This window comes from Otolemur garnettii, unplaced genomic scaffold (assembly GCF_000181295.1).
Source record: "Otolemur garnettii isolate 467f Iridium unplaced genomic scaffold, OtoGar3 scaffold00061, whole genome shotgun sequence".
Classification (NCBI taxonomy): domain Eukaryota; kingdom Metazoa; phylum Chordata; class Mammalia; order Primates; family Galagidae; genus Otolemur; species Otolemur garnettii.
In genome coordinates, this window is record NW_003852456.1 from 7,974,021 (window position 1) to 8,001,506 (window position 27,486).

Consider the following 27,486-nt stretch of genomic DNA (forward strand, 5'->3'; position numbering starts at 1 on the left):
GGGTTCTGCCTGCGTGCAGGGTGAACAAGAGATGTGCACCGTCCGATACCTCCGTGGGTTCTGCCTGCATGCAGGGTGAGCAAGACATGTGCACCATCCGATACCTCCGTCGGTTCTGCCTGCATGCAGGGTGAACAAGACATGTGCACCGTCCAGTACCTCCATCGGTTCTGCCTGCATGCAGGGGGCCGCTTGCAGGCAAGGCTAATGCTGCACAGGGCAGTTATATTCTGATACAGATTTTATTATTTGGAAAAGAATTTGTAAGTGACCACAGAGCAGCATGAACACAACCCCCTCAGCTCCCATCCCACAGCTGAGGCGAGGCATGGATGTTTGCAGCCACCATAGCTGCAGCTCGGGTGGGAGTACCGTACGTATTCATAGGGCCAGTGGCCAGGGATCTCCCACGTGATGTGTACAGTGGTCCTTCCCCATCAGAGCAGTGGCCTTGTCAGAGACGGGCACCTCTACAGCCCAGCGGTTGGGGTCAGCCTGTATTTCTGTTTCCCTGAGCCAGCTTCCTGCTAAGCCAGCAAACGATAGAGGAAAGTGAGTCTCGGAGTCGCCCGGATGTCTCTTCCTACCCACAGGTTTACTGGTCTCGTCACCTGGCTAAGCGGTTTGGGAGACACAGCGTCGTCTGGATCTTTGCAGACTTCCCCCAAGAGTACAATTTAGAAAAACACATTTTTTCTTACATATTGTAACTACCTACATAGAACTCGGAATGTTCTACTTACTTACCTGAGTGGTTTTAAAGTGTGGACAGTCAGCCGTTGGTGAGCTGCTTTAGTGTACTCTGAATGATATAATTTCTGTGAAAGCAGAAATCTTGATGGTCCAGTTCTTTTGAAACAGTGGGAGATTCTGCTAAAATATAAACATTATGGTGACATTGTTGTTGAAACCCCATTCTTCATGTGATTATTTATTCCAACAATAGCTTTCATGAAAGATTCCTAATTTCAAGCATCCTGCTCAACTATATTTCATTGATACTGATAACTAAAAAATGAAACAGAGCATTTAAGAGTAGATTTCAAGGAAAATGTTCTTCTGAGCAAAGTATCACAAGAATGGAAGAAAAAGTATCCAATGTACACACCCCTATTATGAAACTAATTTATACCTTTTATATGTAAGCTATAACCTAATAATAGCCTAAAAATACAGGAAGAGGGGAGGGAGAGGGGAGGGAGGAATGGGTGGAGGGAGGGGGATTGGAGGGATTATTTCTGAGGTTTATTTTACAAGGGTACAAGTGAAAAAAAAAAGAGTAGATGTCAATGCAATTTTATTTATGTAGGAGGGTAATACAAAATGAGTAAATTTGCATATTCACCATCTATGTAAAAGAACTACAAGTGAGCTACTTTAAAATATAATGTTAAAGTATATCACAAATTGTCTTAAAAATTTGTTTTCATATAAATTAAAATATAATTTTATTATGCAAAGTTATTTTACTAGTGAATATAGCTAGTATCACATGAAACTTACAGTTCTGATGCATTCGTTTCTAAAACCCTTCGCCAGGTGAGTAATTGAGCCTGTCTTTTTCTTTGACAGGCTTATGCGAGCAAAGATCTGGAGGAGCAGCTGCGGTCCGTGTCCAGTGTAGACGAGCTCATGACTGTGCTCTACCCGGAATACTGGAAAATGTACAAGTGTCAGTTGAGGAAAGGAGGCTGGCAGCACAACAAAGAACAGGCCAGCCCCAGCTCAGGGACGGAAGACACAGTCAAGTTTGCTGCAGCACATTATAACGCCGAGATCCTGAAAAGTAAGTGTGAGAAAGAAAAGGTCTGGGAGCCTCACGTGCCAGGCCAGCAACAGGCACCAGCCTGGTTCTTCAGGGTCAGCATCTGTACCACTGAACGTACTTACAGAGATTAAAAAATTACCTCAGAATACTTTTTATGATTTTATTTTTAAGTTGATTCCTGGAGATACAAAGATAGGTAATAAAGCCATGCATATCAGCACACTTGTTTTTTAATTAAAATGATATTTCATTGTGAAGTTTGAAGAACATATAGATACGTTTTGCACTTTATATCAGCTTAATTATTTAAATATTCTGTATCCTACAGAATAACTGTACATATTCTTCCTGATTTGGGCTTAGAAATGCCTGTTTCTCTCAACACACTCAAATCACTTCTTTTTTAAAAATTTTTTTTTTTTTTTTGAGACCGTTTCACCTATTAACCTTCGGGAGAGTGCCATAGCATCACAGCTCACAGCAACCTCCAACTCCTTGGGCCAAGGCGATTCTTCCGCCTCAGCCTCCAGAGCATCCAGGACCACAGGCACCTGCCACAGTGCCCAGCCATTCCTTTGCTGCAGTTTGGCAGGGGCTGGGCCTGAACCCACCACCTTCGGTACGTGGGGCCGGTTCCCCACCCACTGAGCCACAGGTGCCGCCCTCAAATCTCTTTTTAAAATACCATTTGTTGCCTTGTAGCTTCACAGGTAATTGTTCAGAGCTGGACTTTAATAAAGCTGACATCTAGTGTAAATCTCTACAAAAAATAATATTGCATAACATGTCACAGTACAAATTGATGAGACACTTTTAAAAAGTAACTCCCTTTGGTTGGCAGCTAACAATCACTGTATCGGTTTGATATTGCAAATGAAAAAAATGGCTTAATTGTTGAATAACCCATACTTTGTCTTTCATCTCCAAAAATTTTATTTTACAGGGGATATGGGGGAAATAAACTAGAACACTTAGGAAGTAAGTGTAATCATTTTTAATGCAATATTTAAAGAATCAACAATGTTGTATGTAAGCCACCAACTCACTGGAAACAATTCCAAGAGGGCTGAAAGGGACAGGAAAATTTGACTTTCCTGGAGAAAGCTAGTTCAGGACATAAGTCCCAGGTGGTAGAAAGTAGCCTTGGATTTCACACGGCTACTCTCATGACGTTACCAGCCTTGCTGGATAGCCTACCAGAAATGATGCTGGGCTTGCATCTGGAACCGTACCCACTGTCTCATATACCCCTCTGTTTAAAAAGAGAAGTAAAACCAACATACATAGCTGATGCGCCAGACTCCTGGCTCTGCGTGTCTTGTAAACATCTATATGTTAAATCCCCTTTTCTTAAGTGCTATGCCCTATTGGTATAGTTTTAAGAAAGCGCAATCCTAATTGTATTCATACTTGTTACAAGGCTGTTGAAATGAAATTTTGTAGAAAATATTCTTAGCCATTTTGTGAAATATATCTCATTCCCACCTACCGGCCACCCTTTATTTGGTCACGTGTTGCGCTTTCACCTTAATGTCCGAGATCAGCGCGCATGGCCTGCCCTGCTCTGGCCGCTATTCCCTCGTGGGCTCTGTATAACTTGTGGCTTCCCTGTGACTTGGCAGGTATTGACAGCGAGTGGAGGAAGACTCAGTGCACTCCCCGGGAGGTGTGCACGGATGTGGGGAAGGAGTTCGGAGCAGCTACCAACACCTTCTTCAAACCTCCGTGTGTGTCCGTGTACAGGTGTGGGGGCTGCTGCAACAGCGAGGGGCTGCAGTGCATGAACACCAGCACCGGCTACCTCAGCAAGACGGTAGGTGCTCCCGGCTCCGCCCCCAGCCCAGCACAGCCCTCCACTGTCGGGCGGGCGGCGCCGGTCAGAATGACTTAGCCCCCAGTATTAGGGAATGAAGTGTGTAAACATTTGGCAGCTGTGGTGACACAGTATGGCAGAGACAATAACCAATGCTTTACAACCTCTGTTCATAGAGGGGAACTAAAGCCTACTGGCGAAAATAATAAATGCACCACACACGGATACATGTATGCACACACACAAATTAAATGGTTGAGTTTTCTGATGATGGACGTACTCTCAAATTGTGTGTTCATTACTGTGGCACAGCTGTGTAGTATTGAAATAAGCCATCACCCTGAACAAAATAGTGTTCCTCTAGCAAACACGGGAAATTCAGGGACACTAAGTTTTGAGTATTTTGAATAACCTGTGAGGTTCATCACATTAGATCTTAATTAAGCTAATGGATAACCTAAACAACTGCTCTTAAAAGTTTGGTGTGGATCAGAGATTCTCAGCATCCCCACTTTGTAGGCCCTCTATGGACGGGGAGGCAGCTTTGTTAGGACAGGCTGCTGTGATGACCATGGCAGTGTTATCAGAGCAGCCCAGGGCCGTGGCTGAGGCAACGCAGACTTCACCCTGAGATAACTGTGTCTGCCCCGGGCTTTTCCGAGCTACTTAGAGAGTTGGATTAGCAGAGGAATCTGGTTACATTCCCAATTGTCCTGTGACCTTCAGAATGAAAAATGAAATTTGAAAAATGTGATGTTAGAGTTGATCTGTACCATATGATATGACAGCAGATGAACAGTTTTTATACAAACTTAGCTGACCTACGTGGTTCCCACTAATCAAACACTCTTATTGTAACAAATAAAAATGGAAGATACTGCCTTAATTCCTCGAATAGCATTTCCCCATCTAGTTGCACACTTCTAAAAGGTGTGCTGTAGCCCTCGGAATTTGGAGACATGGTCTTATTATACAATGCTAATTAGTTGCCTTTCTCTAAAACTTGTATTTCCTTGTTTATACACTTGATAAATAAGCCATTTCAGATACTACAACTTGCAAGAGGAAACAATATAAATTTCAGAATTTTCTATTCACTTAGCTTGCTTCTGCCTTAACTCTAAAAATTTAAAAAAGAAATTAAAAGGTGATGCCTGGGAGGCCTTCTGTCACTCCTTTGTCGGGGCCTGACCAAACTCTGATTATTGAACTGACAGTAATTGTAGTGTGAGGGATGGAGGGGTGGCCAAAACTCATCCTTTGTGCATTCCCACCTCGAAATCTTTATTGGACAACAATCAAAAGTTTGTTAACTACAAAGTTACAATTTTATGTTGTATATTTTTATGAACAATACTAATTTAACATTTTATTGGGTATATTTCTTATAACCTTAAAGTAAAAGATTTTTTAAAATCCTCTGGTAAGTGTTAGAACTAAACACTTTTTGAAAACAAATAGAAATACTTAATTCCAGTCAGATTATTTTCCAAAAGAGAATATTCATTTTAAAATGATATTAATATTTAAAAATGTTGCTTTTATATTCATGCCAAATGCCTTGAAAGGAATTTGGCCTGCTGAGTCTCTTGAAAAAATATGTTTATTTTAAGTTAGAGAAAATAAATATGGGTGATTTGGGAGTTAAAATATACTTTTTTTGAATCTTTAACAGTGTGTATTTTTAATAATCCAATTAAGGAATATGATGTATTGTTTATTATAGTACTAGATTTGAATCAGATAGCAATGTGGTTGTTCTTTAAAAGGTCAAGTTATACCAGTTGTATAAAGTCTGAAGGGTTATATTTCTTTTAAAAATGGAATAATATGGAGTAGACCAAAAAATGATTTTGAAGAATTATTAAACAGAACAAAATGTTATCTAGAAGAGTTAGATGAAAGTTTATTTTCAAAGTGCTCGTATTGTAAATAGGTAGAGTTGAATATAAGTATTGTAGTGTTGGGATGTTCTTGTTCGTTTGTTTGTTTTAGAGACAGAGTCTCACTTTGTCGCCCTCGGTAGAGTGCCATGGCATCACAGCTCACAGCAACCTCCAGCTCTTGGGCTTAGGCGATTCTTTTGCCTCAGCCTCCCGAGTAGCTGGGACCACAGATGCCCACCGCAATGCCCAGCTATTTTTTGTTGCAGTTTGCCCAGGGCTGGGTTTAAGCCCTCTGCTTTCAGTATATGGGGCCAATGCCCTACTCACTGGGCCACAGGCGCTGCCCCCCTTGTTTGTTCCTTAATTTTTTTTAAATACTTAATCTGTTTTCTTAATGAAAATCAGCTGCTAATTTAATTGTTAATTTCTTCCACAAATTCATCCATGACCTCTTGTTGAGTTAGTATAGAGGGGATGTTTTTAAATGACCCTATTTTTTAATTTTTTTATTAAATTATAGCTGTGTACATTAATACAGTTATGGGCTACAGTGTGCTGTTTTTGTATACAGTTTGAAATATTTTCATCAACTGGTTAACGTAGCCTTCATGCCATTTTCTTAGTTATTGTGTTAAGACATTTATATTCTACATTTAGAAAGATTCACATGTACCCTTATAGGATGCACCATAGGTGTGATCCCACCAATCACCCTCCTTCCACCTCTCCTCCCCCTCTTCCCTTTCCCCATCTTCTTGGGCTATAATTGGGTTATAGCTTTCCTATGAAAGCTATAAATTAGTTTCATAGTAGGGCTGAGTACATTAGATACTTTTTCTTCCATTCTTTTTTTTTGTTTTTTGGTTTTTTTTTTTTTTTTAAGAGACAGAGTCTAACTTTATCACGCTTGGTAGAGTTCTGTGGCAGCGTCACACAGCTCACAGCAACCTCCAACTCCTGGGCTTAGGTGATTCTCTTGCCTCAGCCTCCCAAGTAGCTGGGACTACAGGTACCCGCCACAATGCCTAGCTATTTTTTTTTTCATTGCAGTTTGGCTGGGGCCGGGTTTGAACCCACCACCCTCAGTATATGGGGCCAGTGCTCCACTCACTGAGCCATAGGCGCTGCCCCTCTTCCATTCTTGAGACACTTTGTTAAGAAGAATATATTCCAGCTCCATCCATGTAAACATGAAGGAGGTAAAGTCACCATCTTTCTTTAGAGCAATGCCTAAAATTGTCTTGAGATCTTTAAAAAAGTAACATATCACAAAATATATCTCCTTTAGGTACTGATGCCAAATGTTTTGTTTAGTAGTTCTTCAAAGAAGCTTTTTCACAGCAACGCCAAACTCCCCCAAATAATAGATTTGGGGGTACCAGTGTTTTTGTGTTACGTAGCTGAATTGCATAGTAGAAAGTCTAGGCTTTTCATGTACCCACCCCTGAGTAGTTAATGTACCGAGTGGGTAATTTTTACCCTGCACACCTGCTCCCCCCTTTCTGAGCCTGCAGTGTCAGTCATGTTTGTAACCATGAGGTGTTTGGTTTTGTTTCCCCCCAGCAATCTTGAATCTCCACTTCCTCCAGCAAGTCATTCAGGTCCCTTCCATGCTCCCCCTCCCCCTGATGAAATAAATAACTCCCTCTCCGCTCACCCTGCTTTCCACCTCCTCTTCTTAACCCGTTCTCTAAATTGCCCTCAAATGTGATAGTTTAAAAAACACAGATCTGATGTTGTCAGTCTCCATGACTGACAAGGTCTTTCAGTGATTCCTTTTAAAATAAAACTTAAGTCTTTTTTTAAATTATTTTTATTCATACATCACAGTTGTATATATACCTTGGGGGTACGTGTGGTATTTTGATAACTGTATACAATGTATAATGATCAAATCAGGGTAACTGGAATGTCCACAACCCCAAACATTTACTTTTTCTTTGTGTTGGAAACATAACAATTTATTGTATATGTCAAAATAGCTAGAGGAGAAAAACTGTAGGCTGTTATTTTCTGATTGTGATATCAAATGCTAGAACTTATTCCTTTCATCTCACTGTGGTGTTGTACCCCTCAGCCAGCTTTCCTTCATTTCCCGCTCCCCTTTCCAGCCTCTGATAACCATCATCCTTCTCTTCACCTCCATAAGACCTGCTTTTTTAGTTCCCACATATAAGTGAGAACATGGCAATATTTGTGAGACCAACAGGTTTATCACAGCCTCTAGTCTCCAGTACCCCCTTTCTAATGTCATCTAACACAAGAGTCCTTGACCTTCAGCTTCCCATGCTTCAGGCTTCCTTCAGTCCCTGTGAACCCCTCCATTCTCTGCCCCAGGGCCTTTGCACATACCTGTAAGTTAGTGTGGTCTTCTAGTTCCCTCCTTCCTGAGGTGCCAGTTCTGCAGACTTCAACTCAGGTGTCAAGTAGCCCAAGGAATTCCTCAGGTGAGATTTTTCTGATGTCCTTAGATCTGAGATTTCTTATAAATGCTTTATAATTTTCCACACTTCTTTTCCCCATACTACTTACTACAGCTTGTAAGCACACACTTTGTAATCATATAGTCGTTACTTGATCAATGTCTATCTCCTCCATAAAGGAAAAAATGCATCTGTGCTATTCACTAGTTGTCACTGCACCTGTCGCAGAATCCGGATACACATCCCCACATCACATAAAAACACAACAAATGAAAGGACAGACACATCCACAGTATTTACGTCTGTTTCTTTTACAAACCAGGGAGAAAATTTTTCTTTACTCCCCCAGTAACTGGTCTTCTACCCCCACTCTTACTTACTTCTGATCCCTGTGCCACAGTTTAGCAATGATTGATTGTTTTCTGAATGCTACAGGAGTGACGGGGGACAGCTCCTCACTAGCGTTGTACACTGGGGACTGCTTCAGCACCCAGCTGGTCTCCTCTAAGTGGGCTGCCCCCGCCAGCTTCTGTTTGGATTGATGGTACAGGTGCTCAGAGTTGTTATATATTCTGAGTGGCACCCTACTTTGAGACCAAATCCCCTAATGAGATTTCCTGAGCCCTCATAATCTGAATGCCACTCCAGCCTCAGTGATCCCTGCTCATGTCTCCTCACAGACTACTCTCCACCAGAACCCAGAGCCTTTTAGTTCAGAGCTTATGTCCTTTCCTGTCACCTCCAGAGTCACATCGCTGACTCTCTTTTTGAAATTTCTCACACTCAGGCACAGCATCCCACAACAGCCTGTTTGCTTGTGTGACAGCCTTTGCTGTCCACATTTTAGCACCGTTACCTCATGTGATGGACTGTTTTATTCCCTAAACTCCACGGACACGACCATGTCTGCTCATCATGCTGGGGCACAGCATGGTAGATGGTGCACAGGAACCCAGTGGAACCAAGTGGAACAGAGCAAGTGCGTGAGTGAGAGGAAGCTGGTGGAGAGGGAACGGCAGGGCGTGAAGTGAAGGTCACAGGGAGTCTGAGTGGTGTCAGACCAGGTGGAGGGTGGGCTCAGAATTCTAAGAAGAAATTGGCCTTTAGATTTAAGAGGAGGCATCATATTGGTAAATGTTATCAAAAGCCCCCGTGTATTATTAATAGAGAATTCATGTGTCAGAGTAACAACCAAAGCAAAGCCAGCCCCCAACAGCGACTGTCCCATTTCTCTTTGGTTTTATATCCATCCTTAATTCTGGTTACAGTAAAAGGGAAAATTTAAATTCATCTGGGCAGGTGTGTGTTTTGCACGTGCTACATGGTGCTTCCCTTGATGCTTCCTAGTGGGTCTGCAGGTCCCCCATGGAGCTTACCAGTGAGCAAGGAACAGCAGCACTTACTGGGTAGTGATGAGTAGGTTACTTGTAAAAGAAAAGTACAAAGGTTGGAGTGGTGCCTGTGGCTCAGTGTGTAGGGCTCTGGTCCCATATACTGAGTGTGGCAGGTTCAAGCCCAGCCCTGGCCAAACTGCAACAAAAAATAGCTGGGTGTTGTGGTGGGCGCCTGTAGTCCCAGCTACTCCGGAGGCTGCAGCAAGAGAATCGCCTAAGCCCAGGAGTTGGAGGCAGCTGTGAGCTGTGACGCCACTGCACTCTACCAAGGGTGATAAGTGAGACTCTGTCTCCAAAAAATAAAAAGAAAAAGAAAAGTACAAAGGTCTGTGGAAGTGCATCTAGAGGTTTGTAAACCCAAACGGCAGGAGGGCCAGGTCCAAGGCCGTGCCCCTTCATCTGTGTTTACATTTGTACCAACATCACACTTTGTAAAAGCTCGTACTGAAGTCGCACCTTTCCTGAGCTCATCCAATTTGTATTATCAATGTAGTATAAATGGGAGCAATGCCAATGACTTCAGGTCTAAAAGAAGGTTTCTTATTACTGTATGTGCTGAAGGTAAAAAGAAAAGTTTTTGTTTTGTTACAAAAGTTCCAGACCCAGTTTTTAGCAGTTCCTCAATTGGATTCATATCCATTGAAAGGACAATATAGCCTAAGTAATATTAACCAAGTCTGTTGCGATACTTCACAGACATGTTTTCTGGGGAGCCGCTGAAGGGAAGCAGCCAGCAGTGGGGAAGTAAAGACAGAGGCCCAAGTGCCCTGATCAGTGACGGCGGCTTCCCAGGCCCCCACAACTAGTATCTGTGTAGCTTTGAAAAGTCAAGCAGATGGCACGTCTTTCTGACCTTTTCCATACACATATGCAAGGAGTGTGTGTTCCGAGAAGTTGTAGACTCGAGCTGTAACCAAAAAGGAGCAACTGAGTATTATAAGTCATTTGTGTGGTGATCAAAGTAGGAGCAGAACAAAGTCATCTTCTGCTGTCGTGTCGCACATCTGGGTTAAAAACTTCTTTAAATATTAGTATTTACCTTATATATTTTACTGAAGATAGAAGTGAATAGAGAAAAAATGAGTTGAGGCCTCAAGCCATGGGGCCTCCGTGAAATCCTTGGATCAGAATTCATTAGCACTGTCCATTAGCACTAAGGCAGCCGTCCCATCTGGGAGACAGGCCTCCACGAGCTGTGAGCTGTCACAGACACACAGAAGCAGCAGTGTCTGCAGTTAAAAATATAAATCCTAAGTAAAATGTGGGTCTGTGTAACAATGAAATTTAGAAATATCGTTTTGCCCTCAGTCAGGTCTTTCTTCTAGTAATTAAATACAACACTGCAGCCATCTGGAAGGTGAATTTGTTGCCTTCACACATATTCAGCAAGTGGAAAATAATCGCTATTGTGCTTTAGCAAATGACTGTATGGGAGGCACAGTGGTTGGAAATCAGGTTTTGTCCTGATGTGGAAAAAGAAGAACTTTCCACCAATAGAAGTTACCAGAATTTTAAGAATAATATTTGTCTTTAGAGCATAATTAATGCATCTCTGGAAAATACCACTTTTTTCCTGAATTGAGGCTTTTATTTTAATTGTAGTACTATATTTACATTTTATGCATAACAATATGTTAAAATTAATTCAGTACCAAATGTAAAATCTGCTATTTCATATTCTTCCTAGACCCAGTCTAAGTTCCATAGGCCCTTGATAGCTGGCCTTGCATTGGGAATGCTACCAGTGAGCTCTCAATTTGCACCTTTCCCTGATTTTAGGGATTATTTCTTTAATATAGTTTTTTAAGTATGATTTTATAGTTATTAATCACGTTCTCCAAGGGCTACATACTGTTTTTATACTTAACAAATGGACCCAAGTTTAGAATATTTAAATTTAAATTAAACATAGTAGTGAGATGGGAGAATCTGAAAAGAAACTGGCTATAGTTTAGGTATAAAATGTTTTATAGGGAGGCATTTTCTGGATGTCATATTTGAATGGACACAAACATTTCTTTAGAATTCAGTACTAACGTCTAAGACAGGACTGCTTGGTAAGGGAGTTATATGCTTGTTTCTTGAGTAGCCTCCACAGTAAGGAGAAATAAGTACTGTTGCTTTGCCAGTGTGGCTGTGCCAATGTGAACAACCTATTTTAAAATAAGGCTTCATTGGAAGTCCATTCTTGTTAGTGAGCATTGACTATTAAATATTCTCTTTACAGAATGCCTAGGAGAAAACAACTGGGACCTTCTCAGTTGAAAGTATTTGCCATTTCCTCATTCTATAGGTTTTATAGAATACACAGATTATTTTTTTCATTTTCCACCCTTGCTGAGATTCTTTTTATGTAAGTCCTTTCGATCCTCTCAGAAAGCATTACCTGATAGCATATGCCTGTGTAAAACTATGTAACATCAGTCTCTATAGTGAATTTTGTTGTTGCAACTTGAAACCTAAATTAGTTAACCTAAAACAAGTTAATAGGATATGTTATTTAAGAACAGTTCACTTTTTTGCATGAAACTATTTTGGGAAAATTATCATTTCCAGAATAGCAAATTATAATTGCTTATATTGTCGATGAAATATATCATCAATTAGTATTTACTAAATAAATACAGGAAGAACCTCCACAGTTGTCCACCTCCCTACACTGACCACCTCCGTAAGTCGACCTAATTTTCCATAGACTGGACATGCACCACATGTACAGATGAGTACAGTCAGCCTAGTTCTTCGTGTTGACCAGTCTGCTACAGTCCCTGGCATGGTCCATTAATGATTTCTACTGTATGTGTATGCGACATTATTAACTAATGTTGAATAGTACATACATTTTTCACTCTGAACTTTAGTAAATATTATGTACACATAAACACACAAATAACCTGACAATAGTGTACTGAAATGTTAAGAACCCACTTACTGTTTCACACAGTGATGTTTAGATAGATCTTAACTCTTGACAGAGAATTATAGTTACTGTGTATCAGTACAGATTGTTATTTAATGGCAGAAATTGATTTCACAAGGGTGAATCCAGTTCTTGCTCTCTACCAGCATTTATGGTTGGTAAACTATTAGGTATTTTTAAAATGATAATATCAAAAATACGTGCATTTATGTCTTTTCTTATTTACTGCTGTGAGTTTTGTGAACCCAAAGTTGCAGAGAGGATGAGGCATTAAGGATGACTTAACCTGAGATTCAAGCAAGAGGCACGGCCCCTTGTGGGTACTCTGAAAGCATTCATTGAAACCAGACAAGGAAAGATTGCAAACAGAAATTTAAAAATTTGGAATCTCAGCTCAGCGCCTGTGGCTCAAGTGGCTAAGGTGCCAGCCACATACACCTGAGCTGGTAGGTTCCAATCCAGCCCAGGCCCGCCAAAACAACAATGACAGCAGCAACCAAAAAATAGCCAGGCATTGTGGCGGGCACCTGTAGTCCCAGCTACTTGGGAGGCAGAGGCAGGAGAATCGCTTGAGCCCAGGAGTTGGAGGTTGCTGTGAGCTATGATGCCACAGCACTCTACCCAGGGCGACAGCTTGAGACTCTGTCTCAAAAAAATAAAAATTTTTTTGGAATCTCTTGGGAAAAGATTCAGCTCTGTCTTGGCCAATGATGCTGATAATAAAAAGGATAAGGGAGAGGAAGAAGAATCAACATCACTGTGAAATCACCACTGACATCCTGACTTTATAGATGAAATGGAAAGTTTATCTAAATTCCCTGAGCCTCCAGGTCACAGAGGTGGTAATTAGAGATCCGGGTCTCTAACTAATGTCAATTAGTTTCTTAAGACTAAACCTTGGTTGTTCTTCTATCTCGATAGGGACGTTGCCAGTTATTTAAGAACTACGTATATTTATCTTGGGAGGCAGACATGTGCGTTTATAATGCACTTCTAACAATGTTTTTTCAGTTCAAAAAAAGTTTACATTGTCTAAGCATACTTTTTAGGGACATAGGGATTAAATATGGCTACACAAAATTCACAAATTGGTCTGTAAACAAGAAAACGGAATTTACCATGTTTATTAAAGGTAGTAAATACTTTAATCGTGTTAGAGCTAGCGTGGTGCAGTTGGTCTTCCTACACACACATTTGTACACTCAGATGTTCCTCATTTTCCTGCAGTTCATAGATAAATAAACCTGAATTATAAAGACTCTACTTTTAATTTTGGTCAAAGGCATCTTTCTCTGGACGCTTAACATTTTTCTATACTGATAAAGTAGAAAATTAAGGAAACTGCCTTAAAACTCAGATTTAAGTTTGGAGGCAAAGGACAAGAAAAGGTTTTTCAAGACAAGAAAAGGTTTTTTTACTTTACTTTTTCAGCCTTTTTATTATTCCCTTTGATCTAATTAATTGAGTTCAGCCTGCCAGCTGTTTCTTGGACACAGTAGGGGAAGTGAGACATCAGGAATTAGGGTTTTGTTTTCCTTTGGCTTTCGTGCCTCTGGCCTGTCTCTGATCTTTCAGTCACAACCTTCCAGAGCACAGAGCCAGGCTTGGTTTTGCCTTCTTCACACTCGGAGTTCCCTGTCTCACCAGAACATTCCTCACAGCTGCCATTCCTGATACTCACCTGGTCCTTGGGGTTGTGGACGGTGGACACCGAGGATAGGAGGATGTCTGTCCCTCCTCACCAATGCTGCTCACCATCACCCCTTTGGAGAACGAGGTGGTGTGGTACCAGGAATGGCCATCAGTGGGAGCAGGAACAGAGGGGCAGAGGGGGAGAAACCCCTCTCCCGTGGTAGCTTCTGGCTTTCTCAAGCTGGGCCTTACTTCCACACTGAGTCTCTGCCCTCTGCCTGTGTCACAGGAGACAGTGCCAAATCCAGCAGAATTATGGGCATTCTGTAGGCAGCAACCTTCCCAATGGCCCAAGCCACAGAGGGAGACTCCAACTCCACAGGCACCTCATCTCATCCCCCTCTCCCCTGTCCCCACCACTGCCCTTGGAGCACCAGCTGGTACCACTTGGCTCACTTCTTTGGTCCTGTGACTGTACCCCTCTCAGAATCTCTCCTCTTTTCCTGTGCTTACTGTCACCTCTCCTGGTCCCTCCATCCTCACGTGATCCTCCTTCCCAGGCATGTTTTAGAGTTCACTGCCTCTTTTCATGCCTTCAGGGTTCATGTTCCCAGGTTGCAGAAAGTGTTTTCTGTACTGCTGGTTCTTAAATATCCTAATAAATGTCTGTTACTACACCTTTTATCTTTTCATTCAGAATGCTCTCACCAAGAAACCATGCCAGTAACCAAGACTTCAGTTACAATGGAAACTCTCACAACTTTTGAGCGGCTCTCCAAAGCTCTGACACATAACCTGTAGCTGCCTACTAGATAGAAATTCCTGGGGGTTTGTTTACTGACCTGTACACCTTCTTACCATTTACACTATTTCAGTGTTTAAATAGGAAAATTGCAAATTATACAAGTATAAAAATTAAAAGGGCTGGGCACAGTGGCCCATGCCTGTAATCTCAGCACTTTGGGAGGCTGAGGCAGGAGGATCACTTGAGGCTAGGAATTCAAACCCAGTCTGGGCAATATAATGAGACCCCATTGTACAAAAACTGTTAAGAAATAAGCCAGGCATGGTGATGGAGGCCTGTAGGCCTAGCTGCTCAGGAGGCTGAGATGTGAGAGTACTTGAGCTTAGGCCTTACAGGTTACAGTAAGCTGTGAATGTACCACTGCACTATAGCCTGGGTGACAGAGCAAGACCCTGTCACTAAAGCTAATAAATGAAGAATTTACAAATTAATAATTGCTTACTTTTTTAGTGCTGGTTCTTAACATAAGGTTCATTGAGAAAGAAAAATTGTAGCTTGTGTAGACACTGCAGAATTCTCTCTCTTAAATAGCTGTACACAGTACAGAGGCTTGCCACCACTGCAGCATGCCACCTAACGGAAGATTTCTCCAAATGACTTTTTGGAAAAGAAACTGGTCAAAATCCTAATAGTGGCCTATGTGGATTCTACCTAAGTAGAATTGCCAGTGCTGGGAAAATGCCTAGAATCTTGAGAATTCATGCAGATTAGAAAAACTCACTTTTGTATTGCAAACACTCTACCACATTTGGGTATGTTAGCTAATATAATCTTTGTGATAATCTCACGAAATAATGAGAAAAAATATTATCCTCAGTTTTTGTTTTGTTTTGTTTTTTAATGCAGCTGGAAAAAGTTTAATGACTTTTCCAAATTCCTAGGACTTAAAAGGCAGTATAAGGGAGCTAGTTGAAGTATCCCAAGTATAACATTGACTCTTTTCTTCTGGAATATATTGTCTTCATAAGAAAAGTAGCTGAGTTCTTAGATGAATATGTAATGAATATATATATTTGAATGAAGGAAATACACATTTTATGATTTAGATATTTCTGCAATTTCATTGTTCAAAATTCATTTTAAAAGTCCCCCTGTTGGTGTGGACAAAATTAGCAACTAATTCCATCCTTTATTAAATAACTGCAGTGATTTTCAATGGAGGTCATGAAATTATAGCAAAGGGCCAATCCCAGGGCTCTGGACAGTCTCATTCTTTTAGCACTGCTCAGATTGCCAGAAAGGTACCAAGTATATGCAAGGCTTACCTATAGTTAGTCACCCACAAATTGATCTTATTAAGCCATTAGTGGGCAGGATTTCACTTTTACCATTTCTTACTGATAATAATTTAGAATTTAAGAACCTTAGGAATTTTCCACTTAGTTTTACTTAACTATTTGTGTCTTTAATTTAAAACATTGTTTTTGGAGAAGGATTAAGACAAGCAAGGTTCTCTATAAATGAGGCATTTTGAAATAGACTTCAGTTAAACTAAATTTTTACTCCAATCCAGAATCACGTCAAATGCTCTACCTTATTGTAAGCTCACTATTTTTATAATGCCTTCGCCAAGGATGGCAGAAATACAGAATCATCTATTAAATAAGGAGTGTGTTTTAAACATAATAAATTCATAAGAGATCTGAAAAATGTAAAATTACACAGAAGTAAAAATGGTATTTGAATGAAAATTAATTTTGCATCTATGTAATTTACGTCTATATGTGCATTTTACCTAAAACAGGAAGTAACCAAGCATTTCTGGGTTGGGTGGCCGATAGCTTGGCTCTTCAATCACAAAGAGGTTTTTATATCTGTGCCACTTTTTAAGTTCTTGGAATATTTTGATATCAGATAATCTGGGACTCAAACAATTTCTTTTTCTGGAATACATTGGTCTCTCTTTGTTCTGAAATCATTAATTGGTTACCATAATTCTAATACACTTGCTAACCGGTGAGGTAAGCATACGGACTATTTATTCTGATAAACAGTACGGACAGGAAGCAGAGCCATCTTTACATTATAATACATGCTGTGCAACATGCCCTACTTGATTAAGGAACTAATTTCACTTTTTTGGACTCTAGTATTTACCATGAAGGTGCTTTATAGCATACATTTAATCTTTTCTTTGTTTTTTTTTTTGTCCCTTCTTTGTAGTTATTTGAAATCACAGTGCCTCTTTCTCAAGGCCCCAAACCAGTAACAATCAGTTTTGCCAATCACACTTCCTGCCGATGCATGTCTAAACTGGATGTTTATAGACAAGTCCATTCAATTATTAGACGCTCCCTGCCAGCAGCACTGCCACAGTGAGTATGAATTAAATCTGGTTTCTTCTGCATTCTGTACTAATACAACATTTTCAAGTAAATACAAGGTTATTAAAGGAAGTTTTGTGAAATTTGCTATACTATACATTTCGCATCAAATACAAAACAAAGACAAATTTTTCTTACAGTGCACCATGAAAATAAAATGAAACTGAAGCAAGGGAAGCCCGTTCTGACGGCAAACTACTTCACAGTATAAAGGCAGCATTTCTGTGGAGTAACACACATCCCACTCATGTTCAAGGGTATCAGTCAGGTAGCCTAATTGATTTAACGTTTATGAAGTCAGGTGTGGTAGGTAATTCATAAATGATGTTAAAGCTCAAAGTGCTTATGCCTTGATAAGATTTTAGTCCAAACAAAAAGTAAATATAAATAACTTCATATGCTTTGTCCTCTGATATCTAGGAACTTTCTGCCCCGAAACAGGGATATAAATATTTGTTTTGGGGGGTATCCAATGCCTGTGGATAAACTGACATAATTCTAGCATTAGCAACAAAGTATAAATAAATTGATATATAAATATACTTATTACAAAAAATAGAAAGAAAAACTTCCATTCTAGGAGACTCAGTGATAAATGCAATCTGTCATAAGCGGTCTTCCCCACTGAATCTACCCAGCAGGCTGGAGAGGCAGCCTTTGTCCCAGAGACACTTGAGTAAAATCTGGATAGCCTAATTTGAATGACAGATTCTTTACCCCTTGAAGTGAGAAAGAGCAGATCTTACACCTGTGAATAAATTATGCTGATGGAGCAGAGACACTACCACCTAACTGAACAAGATGACCTAGGTGCAGTTTCATCCCCACCGTCCTGCTGGCCTTGCTTAGCCCTGGTCCCCTCCACAATTCTTTCATTCTGAGAACTTCAGCCAGAAGTTCTCTTATCTGTCTTAGAGTGCTACGTTTGTAATTATATTAGATATAAGAACAGAACTAAAGATGTATTAAATCTCTTTATTTCTACAGTGTTTATAGCAGTGTTTTTTCATTTATTCTGAGGCCTCAAAGTCACACAGTTGTCATTAATTTTTTTTTTTTTTTTTAAACAGAGTCTCACTTTGTGGCCCTCCATAGAGTGTGTGGCGTCACAGCTCACAGCAACCTCAAACTCTTGGGCTCAAGTGATTCTCTTGCCTCAGCTTCCCAAGTAGCTGGAACTACAGGCACTCACCACAATGTCTGGCTGTTTTTAGAGATGAGGTCTTGAACCTGTGAGCTCAGGCAATCCCCCTGCCTTGGCCTTCTAGAATGCTGGGATTACAGGCGCGAGCCACTGTGTGTTCCAATTTGCACTTGCACTTTCTTTACAAGTGTAAATCTGCCATCCTTGCACACTGGGTTCTGCACATACGCCCAGTATGATAAAGGGATCAAATCCTTCCCCCACTTTTGTACAGTGTCACAAGTAAGTTTCCAAGGTATCATTTGTTTCATTAGTCTAACCTGAAACAGTCTGTGGCTCCCCAGTGCTCACAGAGCCAAGAGATCTCGCCAGCCTGCTCTGCGCCAGCCCCTTTCCCATTTTGTCTCCCACTGTTCAGCCCTGGCTGTGTTGCACAGTGTCTGGTTCCCTGAACACCAAGCTCATTTCCTGCTCTGTATCTTGTTTCTATTCCTGCCCTGGCTCGAAATCAGTTTCTTTTCTGCCTCTCCAAAGCCCTTTCCATTTCTCAGAGTTCAGATACAGGTCTGTCCCCTGCATCTGTCTCATCCGTATCCCACAGCTACCTCTGCTTCTTGAACACCCACAGCCGTTACTGACTGACCCTGCTCATGCATGGCCTTAGCGGGGTCTATAGTGCTGCATGTGAGACCAATTGTGAGGTTTAGGGGAGCTTTATTTCTCCACAATGCCAAGCTAATAACACTAAAAAATAATCAAGCTGATGCTGTGCGCTCACCCTGTATGTACGTCATCTCATCAGCCATCCCAGCAGTCACCCATGCGGTCGGCTCTGGTATTCACCTTCCTTACAGATAAAGCAGGCACAGGCACAGTCTCCACTGTGGGCTAAACAGCATGTGTAAAGGCTTGTGGAATAAAACAGAAGACTGTCCAATTGCCTTTCATAACATTTGGCATGCTTCATTTTCTTCATTATTTATTCATATAACTGCTACCCTAAATGCCGTTGGAAGTCAACAAACAGACGGTTGTACCAAAAAGGAGCCTGGCCTTGGAGTAAAAGCCAGATCTGAATTCAGGTCGGCCACTGAGTAGCTGTTTGTGGTCGGGTGGGTATTTCATGTCTCCGAGCTTGAGTCTGCTTGTGTAAGAACCGTCAAGCTGTAGAGAGGGCTGAATGAAACACGGATGTTGTGCAGCACTGAGCCAAGTGTGGCTTAAGAGGGGTCACTGAGGGGCGGATTTATTATTGTGAAGATCCGAGTCTGACTCGTTTACTTGTCCCCATGTTGTCCAGTGGGGTTTTTTTCACCACTATCTATAAGAAATACATTTTGTATTCTAAACCCTTATGTGTATCGCATGTGTATATAGACAGTTTTACATATAGCATGTATATATGTAATAGAATTTTAAAATTACATAACTACATAACTTTACATATGGTCAGTCATATATAAGTAAAAAAACCAAATTACCATTTGAAAGACTTTCCCCCATAGTAGTGCTGCTCAGCCTGCATTAGCACCCCCTGCAGATTCTTTTAAAACATTTTTTTCTAACCACTTCCCCCATGAAGCTTTAATACCACAAATATGCTGTGTATCTGTTTATGCTGTGTGTGTATCCGTGCTTTACACATAAAAAGGAAGGAGCTTCTTTCAGTGTAGGGTTATAATGACAAAACTTTTAAGTTAAAAGTTAAGTTGAAAATTTTAAATCTGTTAGCAGCTAATATAACTTTATGCCCATATTTGCCAAGAGACTTTAAAAGGAATTTATCTACTAAAATAAATTGTAATATATCAAATTACATACACAAAGTAGCAATTGATTTGCATTGTTTGTAAAGAAGTAAAATTCAGTCATTAAAGGACTCTTTTGTAAAACGGATCATCCATAAACTGTCAAATCACAAAGATCAACAAAGAATGCTCCAGATAGTGGGAGGACAGAGATGTCCTTGGCTGCCTCTGACCTCAGAGCACTCACAGTCAGAGAGAAGAGGCACACGTTTTCTCATCGTGTGCCACACACAATCTATGTTCCCACTGACCCTGCCGCAGGCCTGCATTCAGGACATACCTCATATAGCACAGGGCCTGGGAGGATAAACTCACCTTTCTCATCTACAAAATGATACAAGATTAAGAATGTTACATTTAAAAGTGTAGTATTTATAACCTAACCCTCATAATCTGCCCAGCAACCTTCTATGATACTATGTTACCCTGACGTTACCTAGCAGTGTCCTATAATAGGAACGACCCCTACTCATAGGAGCACTGTGTGGTGTGTAACTAGCAGCCAGTGTTACCTGCAAGCACAGTGCCTGGCATACAGAAAGTGCTGGATAAACCATGGCTGCTGTTTTTAAGAACGTCTTACAAATGAGGAAATTGAGTCTTAATGTGTACAATGCTAAACATCTAAAAAACTGCCAGACAAAGATAAAAATTCAAGTCACTGTATCTCTGACACCCACGCTTCCTCCCCGGTATCTAGAGCATCTCTAGTATTGATAGAAAACTTTCTGATCCCAGTATCAGAGTTGTCGTCATCTCAGAGGGAAGAGCAATTTCCTCCAGCAGAGGCAGCTGCTACAATGTCAATATGCATATTGATGTTCTCAGGATGATTTTCTTCTCTACAGTCATCTCCTTTTATATTTTCTGTACACCGAGCTCCCTGTGTTCCAGGCCCCATCTTTATGGACAGAGCCATCTTCGGTGCCGTGGGGCCACCTGAGGCTTTGTGTGGCAGGAGTTATGTCTGTTTATTCAGTCATCATACTTCTGTCATGTCTTCTGTCTGTAGAACTCTGTACTAGGAAATCTGGGGCACTAAGGAGGAATATAATGCCTTGACCACAGGAATTCGTGCACCAGAGTAAAGGCAGGTGTTTCTAACAAGTGTAGACAGCATGGCTGTGTTCCTCCACTCAGCCACTCTGAACAGCGTTTGTGCCGACTAATAACGCACCAGGCCTCAGGGATGTAAACACAGAAACAGAATCACTGCTCCAAAAGAAATCTCATACTCGAGTCTAGCGTGTAAACACACAACTGGAATCAGGATGGCAATGTGACTGTGTGGAAGGGGACAGAAGGGACATATGTGAGTCCAGAGAGAACAGCAGAATCACATACCAGGTTGGAAACTTTAGTTGGTGAACTCTTTCTAGAGAAAGTGCTACACATGTCACTGGTGATTATCACAATGGTTGCCTTCGAGGTCCTCCCTTGGGGGACGCTGTGTACCAACACTAGGACCTGGTCCATCCTTAAAAGCCCTTTACTAGGATGAGTTTGTGAACTTAATTGTCAGACCTCGTATGCTATGCCATGGATGAGCTTTTTCCTTTGAGACAGGGTCTTGCTCTATCACCTGGGCTAAAGTGCAGTGGTGTCATAATAGCTCACTAAACCTCAAAATCCTGGGCTCAAGCTATCTTCCTGCCTCGACCTCCCAAAGTCTAGGATTATAGGCAGGTGCCACCATGTTTTGGGCCTTTGGGCCTTTTCTTAAAGTCTTCTGGGACCACTAAAATGTCTCTGTAAGGGTGTGGTAGATGCATGTTTGCATTTCAGAAAGAACAGCCCTATGGCAGGTGATGTGTGTACAGGAGGTGGGAAAATTTGGGAGGAAGCCTTTTAAGTAACCCAAGAGAGTTATTTAGAAGTTTAGTAGTTAGAATGGAGGCCACGGCAACAAAAAGGGGGGGTGGAAAGAAAAGAGAAATGGTGTCTGAGATCCAAGAAGACAGGAAGAGGGCGCTGCATGGGGAATGACACAGAGGGAGCAGCGGATGGGACAGTGGATGCAATTGCCAAAGAGAGAGGCTCCCTGCTCACAGGGAGGGCCAGCTGGGAGGCCTGGTCTCTGCCTGCAGCGTTCCTCAGGAACTCAAGTGGCAGGTAGAACGGCTGGAAGATTTGAAGGGAACCAAGGGAAATATGGAAGTAGGGGGAGGAGCCACAGGTGGAATAAGGGGAAATGAAGGGTTTAAGAAACTTGGAGAACTGGTGGAGTCTGTGCAAGAGAGTGGACAATTAGGATAAAAGCTGGAAAGAAAAATTACTTCCAAGTCATAAAGATAGGAGTTAGGGAAGGAGGAAGTGGTGAGAGGTCAAATATCAGAAAAGTTCAGAAAGACCAGGACCGACCTGTCAGCTGCAGAGCAGGACATGGAGATGTACTAGGAGCAGAGAGGGAGAAGGGTTTTGACAAAGGAGTGTGAACAAAATTCCCATTTACGTACCAGAACCAGAACCACAGGAAGTAAATCTTCTCAACACCACACAACTAGAAAGGTAGCAACGCAGATGTTCAGACTCACTTTGTTTGGATCTAATCCCTGTTGGGATGTAGTCATAATTGCATTTTTTGGTTTTTCATTGAGATGTAATTTTGCATATGTATTTATTGTAGACGTCCACCACCCCAAACATTTGTCCTTTATGTTGGAAACATTTCAAATCTATTCTCCTATTTTAAAATATACAGTATTAACTGTTGTCACCTACTGTGCTGTTGAACACCAGAACTTTCTCTTAACATTATTTTTTAATCCATTAACTAACATCTCTTCACTGCTCCATCCTTCCCAGCCTCCAGCATTGGTCACCCTACTTTCTACCTCCATGAGATCAACTTCAGTAGCTCCCACATACGCGTGAGAACGCGTGGTAATAATTGTCTTCCTATGCCTGGCTGATGTCATTCTTTTTATGGTATATATGGCACCATATATATTTTTTCTTTATTTTAACTTCTTTAAAATTAAACATATACACATAGTGAAGAACAGAATGTACCCCTCCCCCTCAATTTCTGATTTAGAGGCTGTTTTGTCATATTTACTCAAGATACAGCCTGAAGCCCCGGTCTCCACTGTGATAGGGCCATTCCCACGGGTAACCATGACCCTGAGGTTGGGTCATTCTCATTCTTTTCTCTTTTTGTGGCATCTGGATCTGTTCACTTACCACAAGAGCTGCTGTCGTACAGCTTTGAGTGTTTTAAATTTCAGGGTAAAGAACTGACATTCACCTTTTCCTCTTGGCATTGTGTTTTAGAGATATAATCATATTAGCATCTGTAGGCCTCATTCATTTAATAGCCATGCAGTATTCTATTAAATAAAATTTTTATTTTCTTGAATGATAGTATTCTATAAGGACATCAGTACACTGCAGATGAGGAAAAGAGAGCAAAGGAAAGAGACAACAGACAAGTTCCCTGGAGTTCACAGTAGTGAATTTATTGGTTAATTTTAGCACATGATACTTCTGGATTTATAACCAAGTGATTCGATACTGAATATCTTTATTTATATTCTACTTTTGGTAAAGATAGGGTCTTGATCTTGCTCAGGCTGGTCTTGAATTCCTGAGCACAAGCTATCCACCTGTCTCAGCCTCCTAGAGTGCTGGGATTACAGGTATGAGCCACTGAGCCTGGCAAAGCTGGAAAATATATTAATGTAATTATTAAAAAAGAAATCACACCTATAATGCCAGCACTGTGAGAGGCTGAGATGGGAAGTCCCTTGAGTCCAGGAGTTCAAGACCAGCCTGGTCAACATCATGATGGCATGGTCATGGTGTACACCTGTAGTTTCAGTTACTCAAGAGGCTGGAGGTTCATGTAAGCCCAGGAATTCAAGGTTACGGTGGGCTGTGGTCATCCCCACTGCCACAGAGGAAGACTTTTTTGAGACAAAAGATAATAAATAAGAAAGGTGTATCATCACGTTGGCTGTGACCTGTGAAACTTTCTTAGCAGATCCAACATACACATCCTGTCTCCTTGTACTCAGTGTCCGTTTTAGGATGTCTCCCGTGATCCGCACAGTCTGCCAATCTGTGCTGCTGCTCAGCACTCGTCGTCACATAATGGTGTCTACAGTATTGAGCTTGAAAAATGTAAATAAATATTTCCACTGGTGTCTGCACCAACATCAGTTGAAAAATGAGGCCGTGAGAGATTTTATACACACACACTCTCCATTAAAATCCAAAACCCCCTCTATTGGGTGAACTCTAGGAAATGTTCTGCCCCTGGAAAGACCTAGAAGTAATGTAATTGGATGCCATTGAAATCCTAAGTGATAGTCTCTTAATGCCATTTTCCAGCACAGAATTAGGGCTGCTCGAAGGGATGGCTTTCTGCAGGGGTGGAGGAGAAAATAATCAGGTCATCCGTCCCTCCCTGAGGGGCTCCTGGGAGGGTCAGACAGCAGCAGACAGTGGGGCATCCTTCTCGGCACTGATGAAAGTCTGTGGGTTCTAAGTCTCAGAAAAACAGGAGGAGGAAAGGAGAAACGAAGAAAGAGGGAGCCAGACAGGGAAGGAAGGGCTTCAAAAATAATCAGACATGGCCTCTGATACCATTTTGGTGAGCACCAAAGAGTAGAAATTGGGCATTAACGGGGCCTGGACAGCTGCGAGAGTCTGGGCTTCAGAGGTCAGTTGGTACAGGTGTGTGTATCCAGAGGGCCCCCCCCCAGCATTATTTTAAAAAGCCACTTAAATAGTTACCCAAAGAGATTAATAAAATAAAGGCACACCTACTTTTTTTTTTTTTTTTGAGACAGTCTCACTTTGTCACCCTGGGTGGAGTGCTGTGGTGTCATAGCTCGCAGCAATCTCAAACTCTTGGGCTCAAGCTATTTTCTTCCCTCAACCTCCTGAGTAGCTGGGACTACAGGCACCCGCCACAATGCCAGGCTATTTTTAGAGACAGGATCTCGCTCTTGCTCAGGCTGGTTTCAAACTCCTGAGCTCAAGCAATCACCTGCCTCGGCCTCCCAAGTGCTGGGATTATAGGTGTTAGCCACTCTGCCAAGCTAAAAATAATGGCATACAACTTTATGCAATGACAGATAAAGATGCTTATAATGTGTTATTTAGTAGAAAAGAAATTTCAGAATAATATAAAAGGTATTACCCCATTTTTCCCCACAAACTAACACACTGCGATTATCCAAATAGACATATTTGCCTTAAAAAGATGAAAGTCTACAGAATCATGTGAAGTCCATCCGCTCAGTGGTCACCTCTAGGACCGGAATTTGACAGCAGGTGTGGGTGGAGTTAGTTTGAGAGGGAACTTTTGAGTTTCATTTCATATGTTATATTTTTAATAGCTTTTGGGCAAGCATGTGTTGCTTTGTAACACATACATGAGGAAAGAGATGACCCTGTCATTGTATCAGACACACTTTTGCTTCACCCCATCTATCTCTCCAAAGGTGTCAGGCGGCCAACAAGACCTGCCCTGCAGAGTACAGGTGGGACGGTCGCTTCTGCAGATGCCTGGCTCAGCAGGACTTGGTTTTTGCCTCAGACACTGGAGATGGTAAGCAGAATGGTGTTTTAAAGACTAAATGCTAAGGGGTCTGCATTTTGACAAACACATTTTAATATTAAAACCACATTGACAATATTCAGACCATCATTCTTCGGCTAAATTACTACAAAGAGAAGACATTTTCTACTTCCTGTTGGCATCATTTAAACTGTTTTGTAAGGGAACATAGCCGTGTTTGCACACCACCCTTTAATGGAAAACATAAAAAGGAATGTGCTTTTAAATGCTTTTTAATTCTCATGCCACACCCAGAACCGAGTAAGGTAAGATGCTCTCACTGTGTTTGTCTAGACTCCGCCGAGGGATTCCGTGACGTCTGTGGGCCAGACAAGGAGCTGGATGAAGAGACGTGTCAGTGTGTCTGCAGAGGGGGGCTTCGGCCTTCCAGCTGCGGACCCCACAAAGAACTAGACAGAAACTCATGCCAGTGTGTCTGTAAAAACAAACTTTTCCCCAGTTCATGTGGGGCCAACAGAGAGTTTGATGAGAACACGTGCCAGTGTATATGTAAAAGAACATGCCCAAGAAATCAACCCCTAAATCCTGGAAAATGCGTCTGTGAATGTACAGAAAATCCCCAGAAATGCTTCTTAAAAGGAAAGAAGTTCCAACATCAGACATGCAGGTACGACACCTTCAGAAACAGTATTCATTTGTCTTCCTGGAAATACATTTTCAGCCAAAAGCAGTCGCCTGTCACAATAGGCTAGTAAGTTCTGAAAGACAAATTGTGGTATTTTTCACCCAATGCTGAGCTCGCATGAGGCTGGGTTTGCTCCCAACAAAGCACAACAGAGGGCTGACCCAGTCCCCACAGGTGACAGAGGTAGTTTCCGCTGTGTCGGGCCTATTCCTACTCCAGTTCCCCAAAGATAGGTTCACTCACTGGAGCAGTGGGCCCGCTGACAGCCTGGGGATTCGCCCTTTCATGACTACTGGGAATTGAAGTCTAGGGGACACAGTGCCTCTCACTCCCTGCCTCAGGCATCCCCTGTTTCACCTGGAGCCCAGGTGGAGGAGGGACAAGTGAGCCACCATCATGCATCCAGATGCCCACGGGGACAGCATGAGGGTGAGGCTGGTCCCTGGGGACTGCCGTCCGCCGTGGCTGGGTTTTATTGCCTAACGTCTGGGTCCCCTACGAGTCCCAGACTCCAGTGGATTCTGCCCTGTTTCCTGTGATCGCAGTAAAGCATCTGGCTTTAAATATTCACTTGAAATTCCTGTCCTTTCCCCCACAAAGCGGAGAGCACTTCAAAAGGCGTGCTGGTTACTGTGCACGGTCTTTCCATCAGCAAGATTTTTGTTTTAAGGGCTTTTCCTTCCCTCTTACCTGTTGTAATTCTAACCATGAACTTTTATAAACCTCTGAACAATTTCATGATACAGTTAGAATTTTATTCTAATTTGAAATGTAGAAAAACGCAGAGGTGGCTTGGTGGCGTATGAATCCCCTGCCTGGTCATTAACGACAGTGTGTTCCTCTGTGTCTCTTCAGTTGTTACAGACGGCCGTGCACAAACCGACCGAAGCCTTGTGAGCTGGGACTTTCCTTTAGTGAAGAGGTGTGTCGCTGCGTCCCCTCATACTGGAAACGGCCACATATGAGCTAGACTGGACCATTGTTCAGTTCATCATTTTTCTGTCTTGGAAAACTGTGTTGCCACATTGAACCTGTCTGTGAACAGAGAGACCTGTGGGCCCGTGTTGCCAAGGACAGACTCTTTCCTAAACCACCTGGGGACCAGCACAGAAAGGGACTGCAGCCCATCTGCAGAGGCCTCTTATAAGGACCAGTGTCTTGCCAGTGACCCAACAGCTGAAGTTTTTCTCTTGTGTTTTTTTTTTTAAATAATGACTATATAATTTATTTCCACTAAAAATATTGTTTCTGCATTCATTTTTTTGTAGCAATAACAATTGGTAAAGCTCACTGTGATCAATATTTTTATATCATGCAAAGTATGTTTAAAATAAAATGATAATTGTATTATAAGCTG

The 27,486-nt window shown here is 41.7% G+C and overlaps 1 protein-coding gene across 1 annotated transcript; it reads left to right on the plus strand.

The window, feature by feature from the left end:
• The first annotated feature begins 123 nt into the window (after positions 1 to 123).
• Positions 124 to 27,486, plus strand: VEGFC (vascular endothelial growth factor C). Its single transcript, XM_023514915.1, has 7 exons — positions 124 to 198; positions 1,573 to 1,786; positions 3,391 to 3,581; positions 16,805 to 16,956; positions 25,368 to 25,474; positions 25,778 to 26,111; positions 26,985 to 27,486. The coding sequence occupies exons 1-7, from the start codon at positions 124 to 126 to the stop codon at positions 27,097 to 27,099; spliced, it is 1,188 nt and encodes a 395-aa protein (XP_023370683.1). The 3' UTR covers positions 27,100 to 27,486.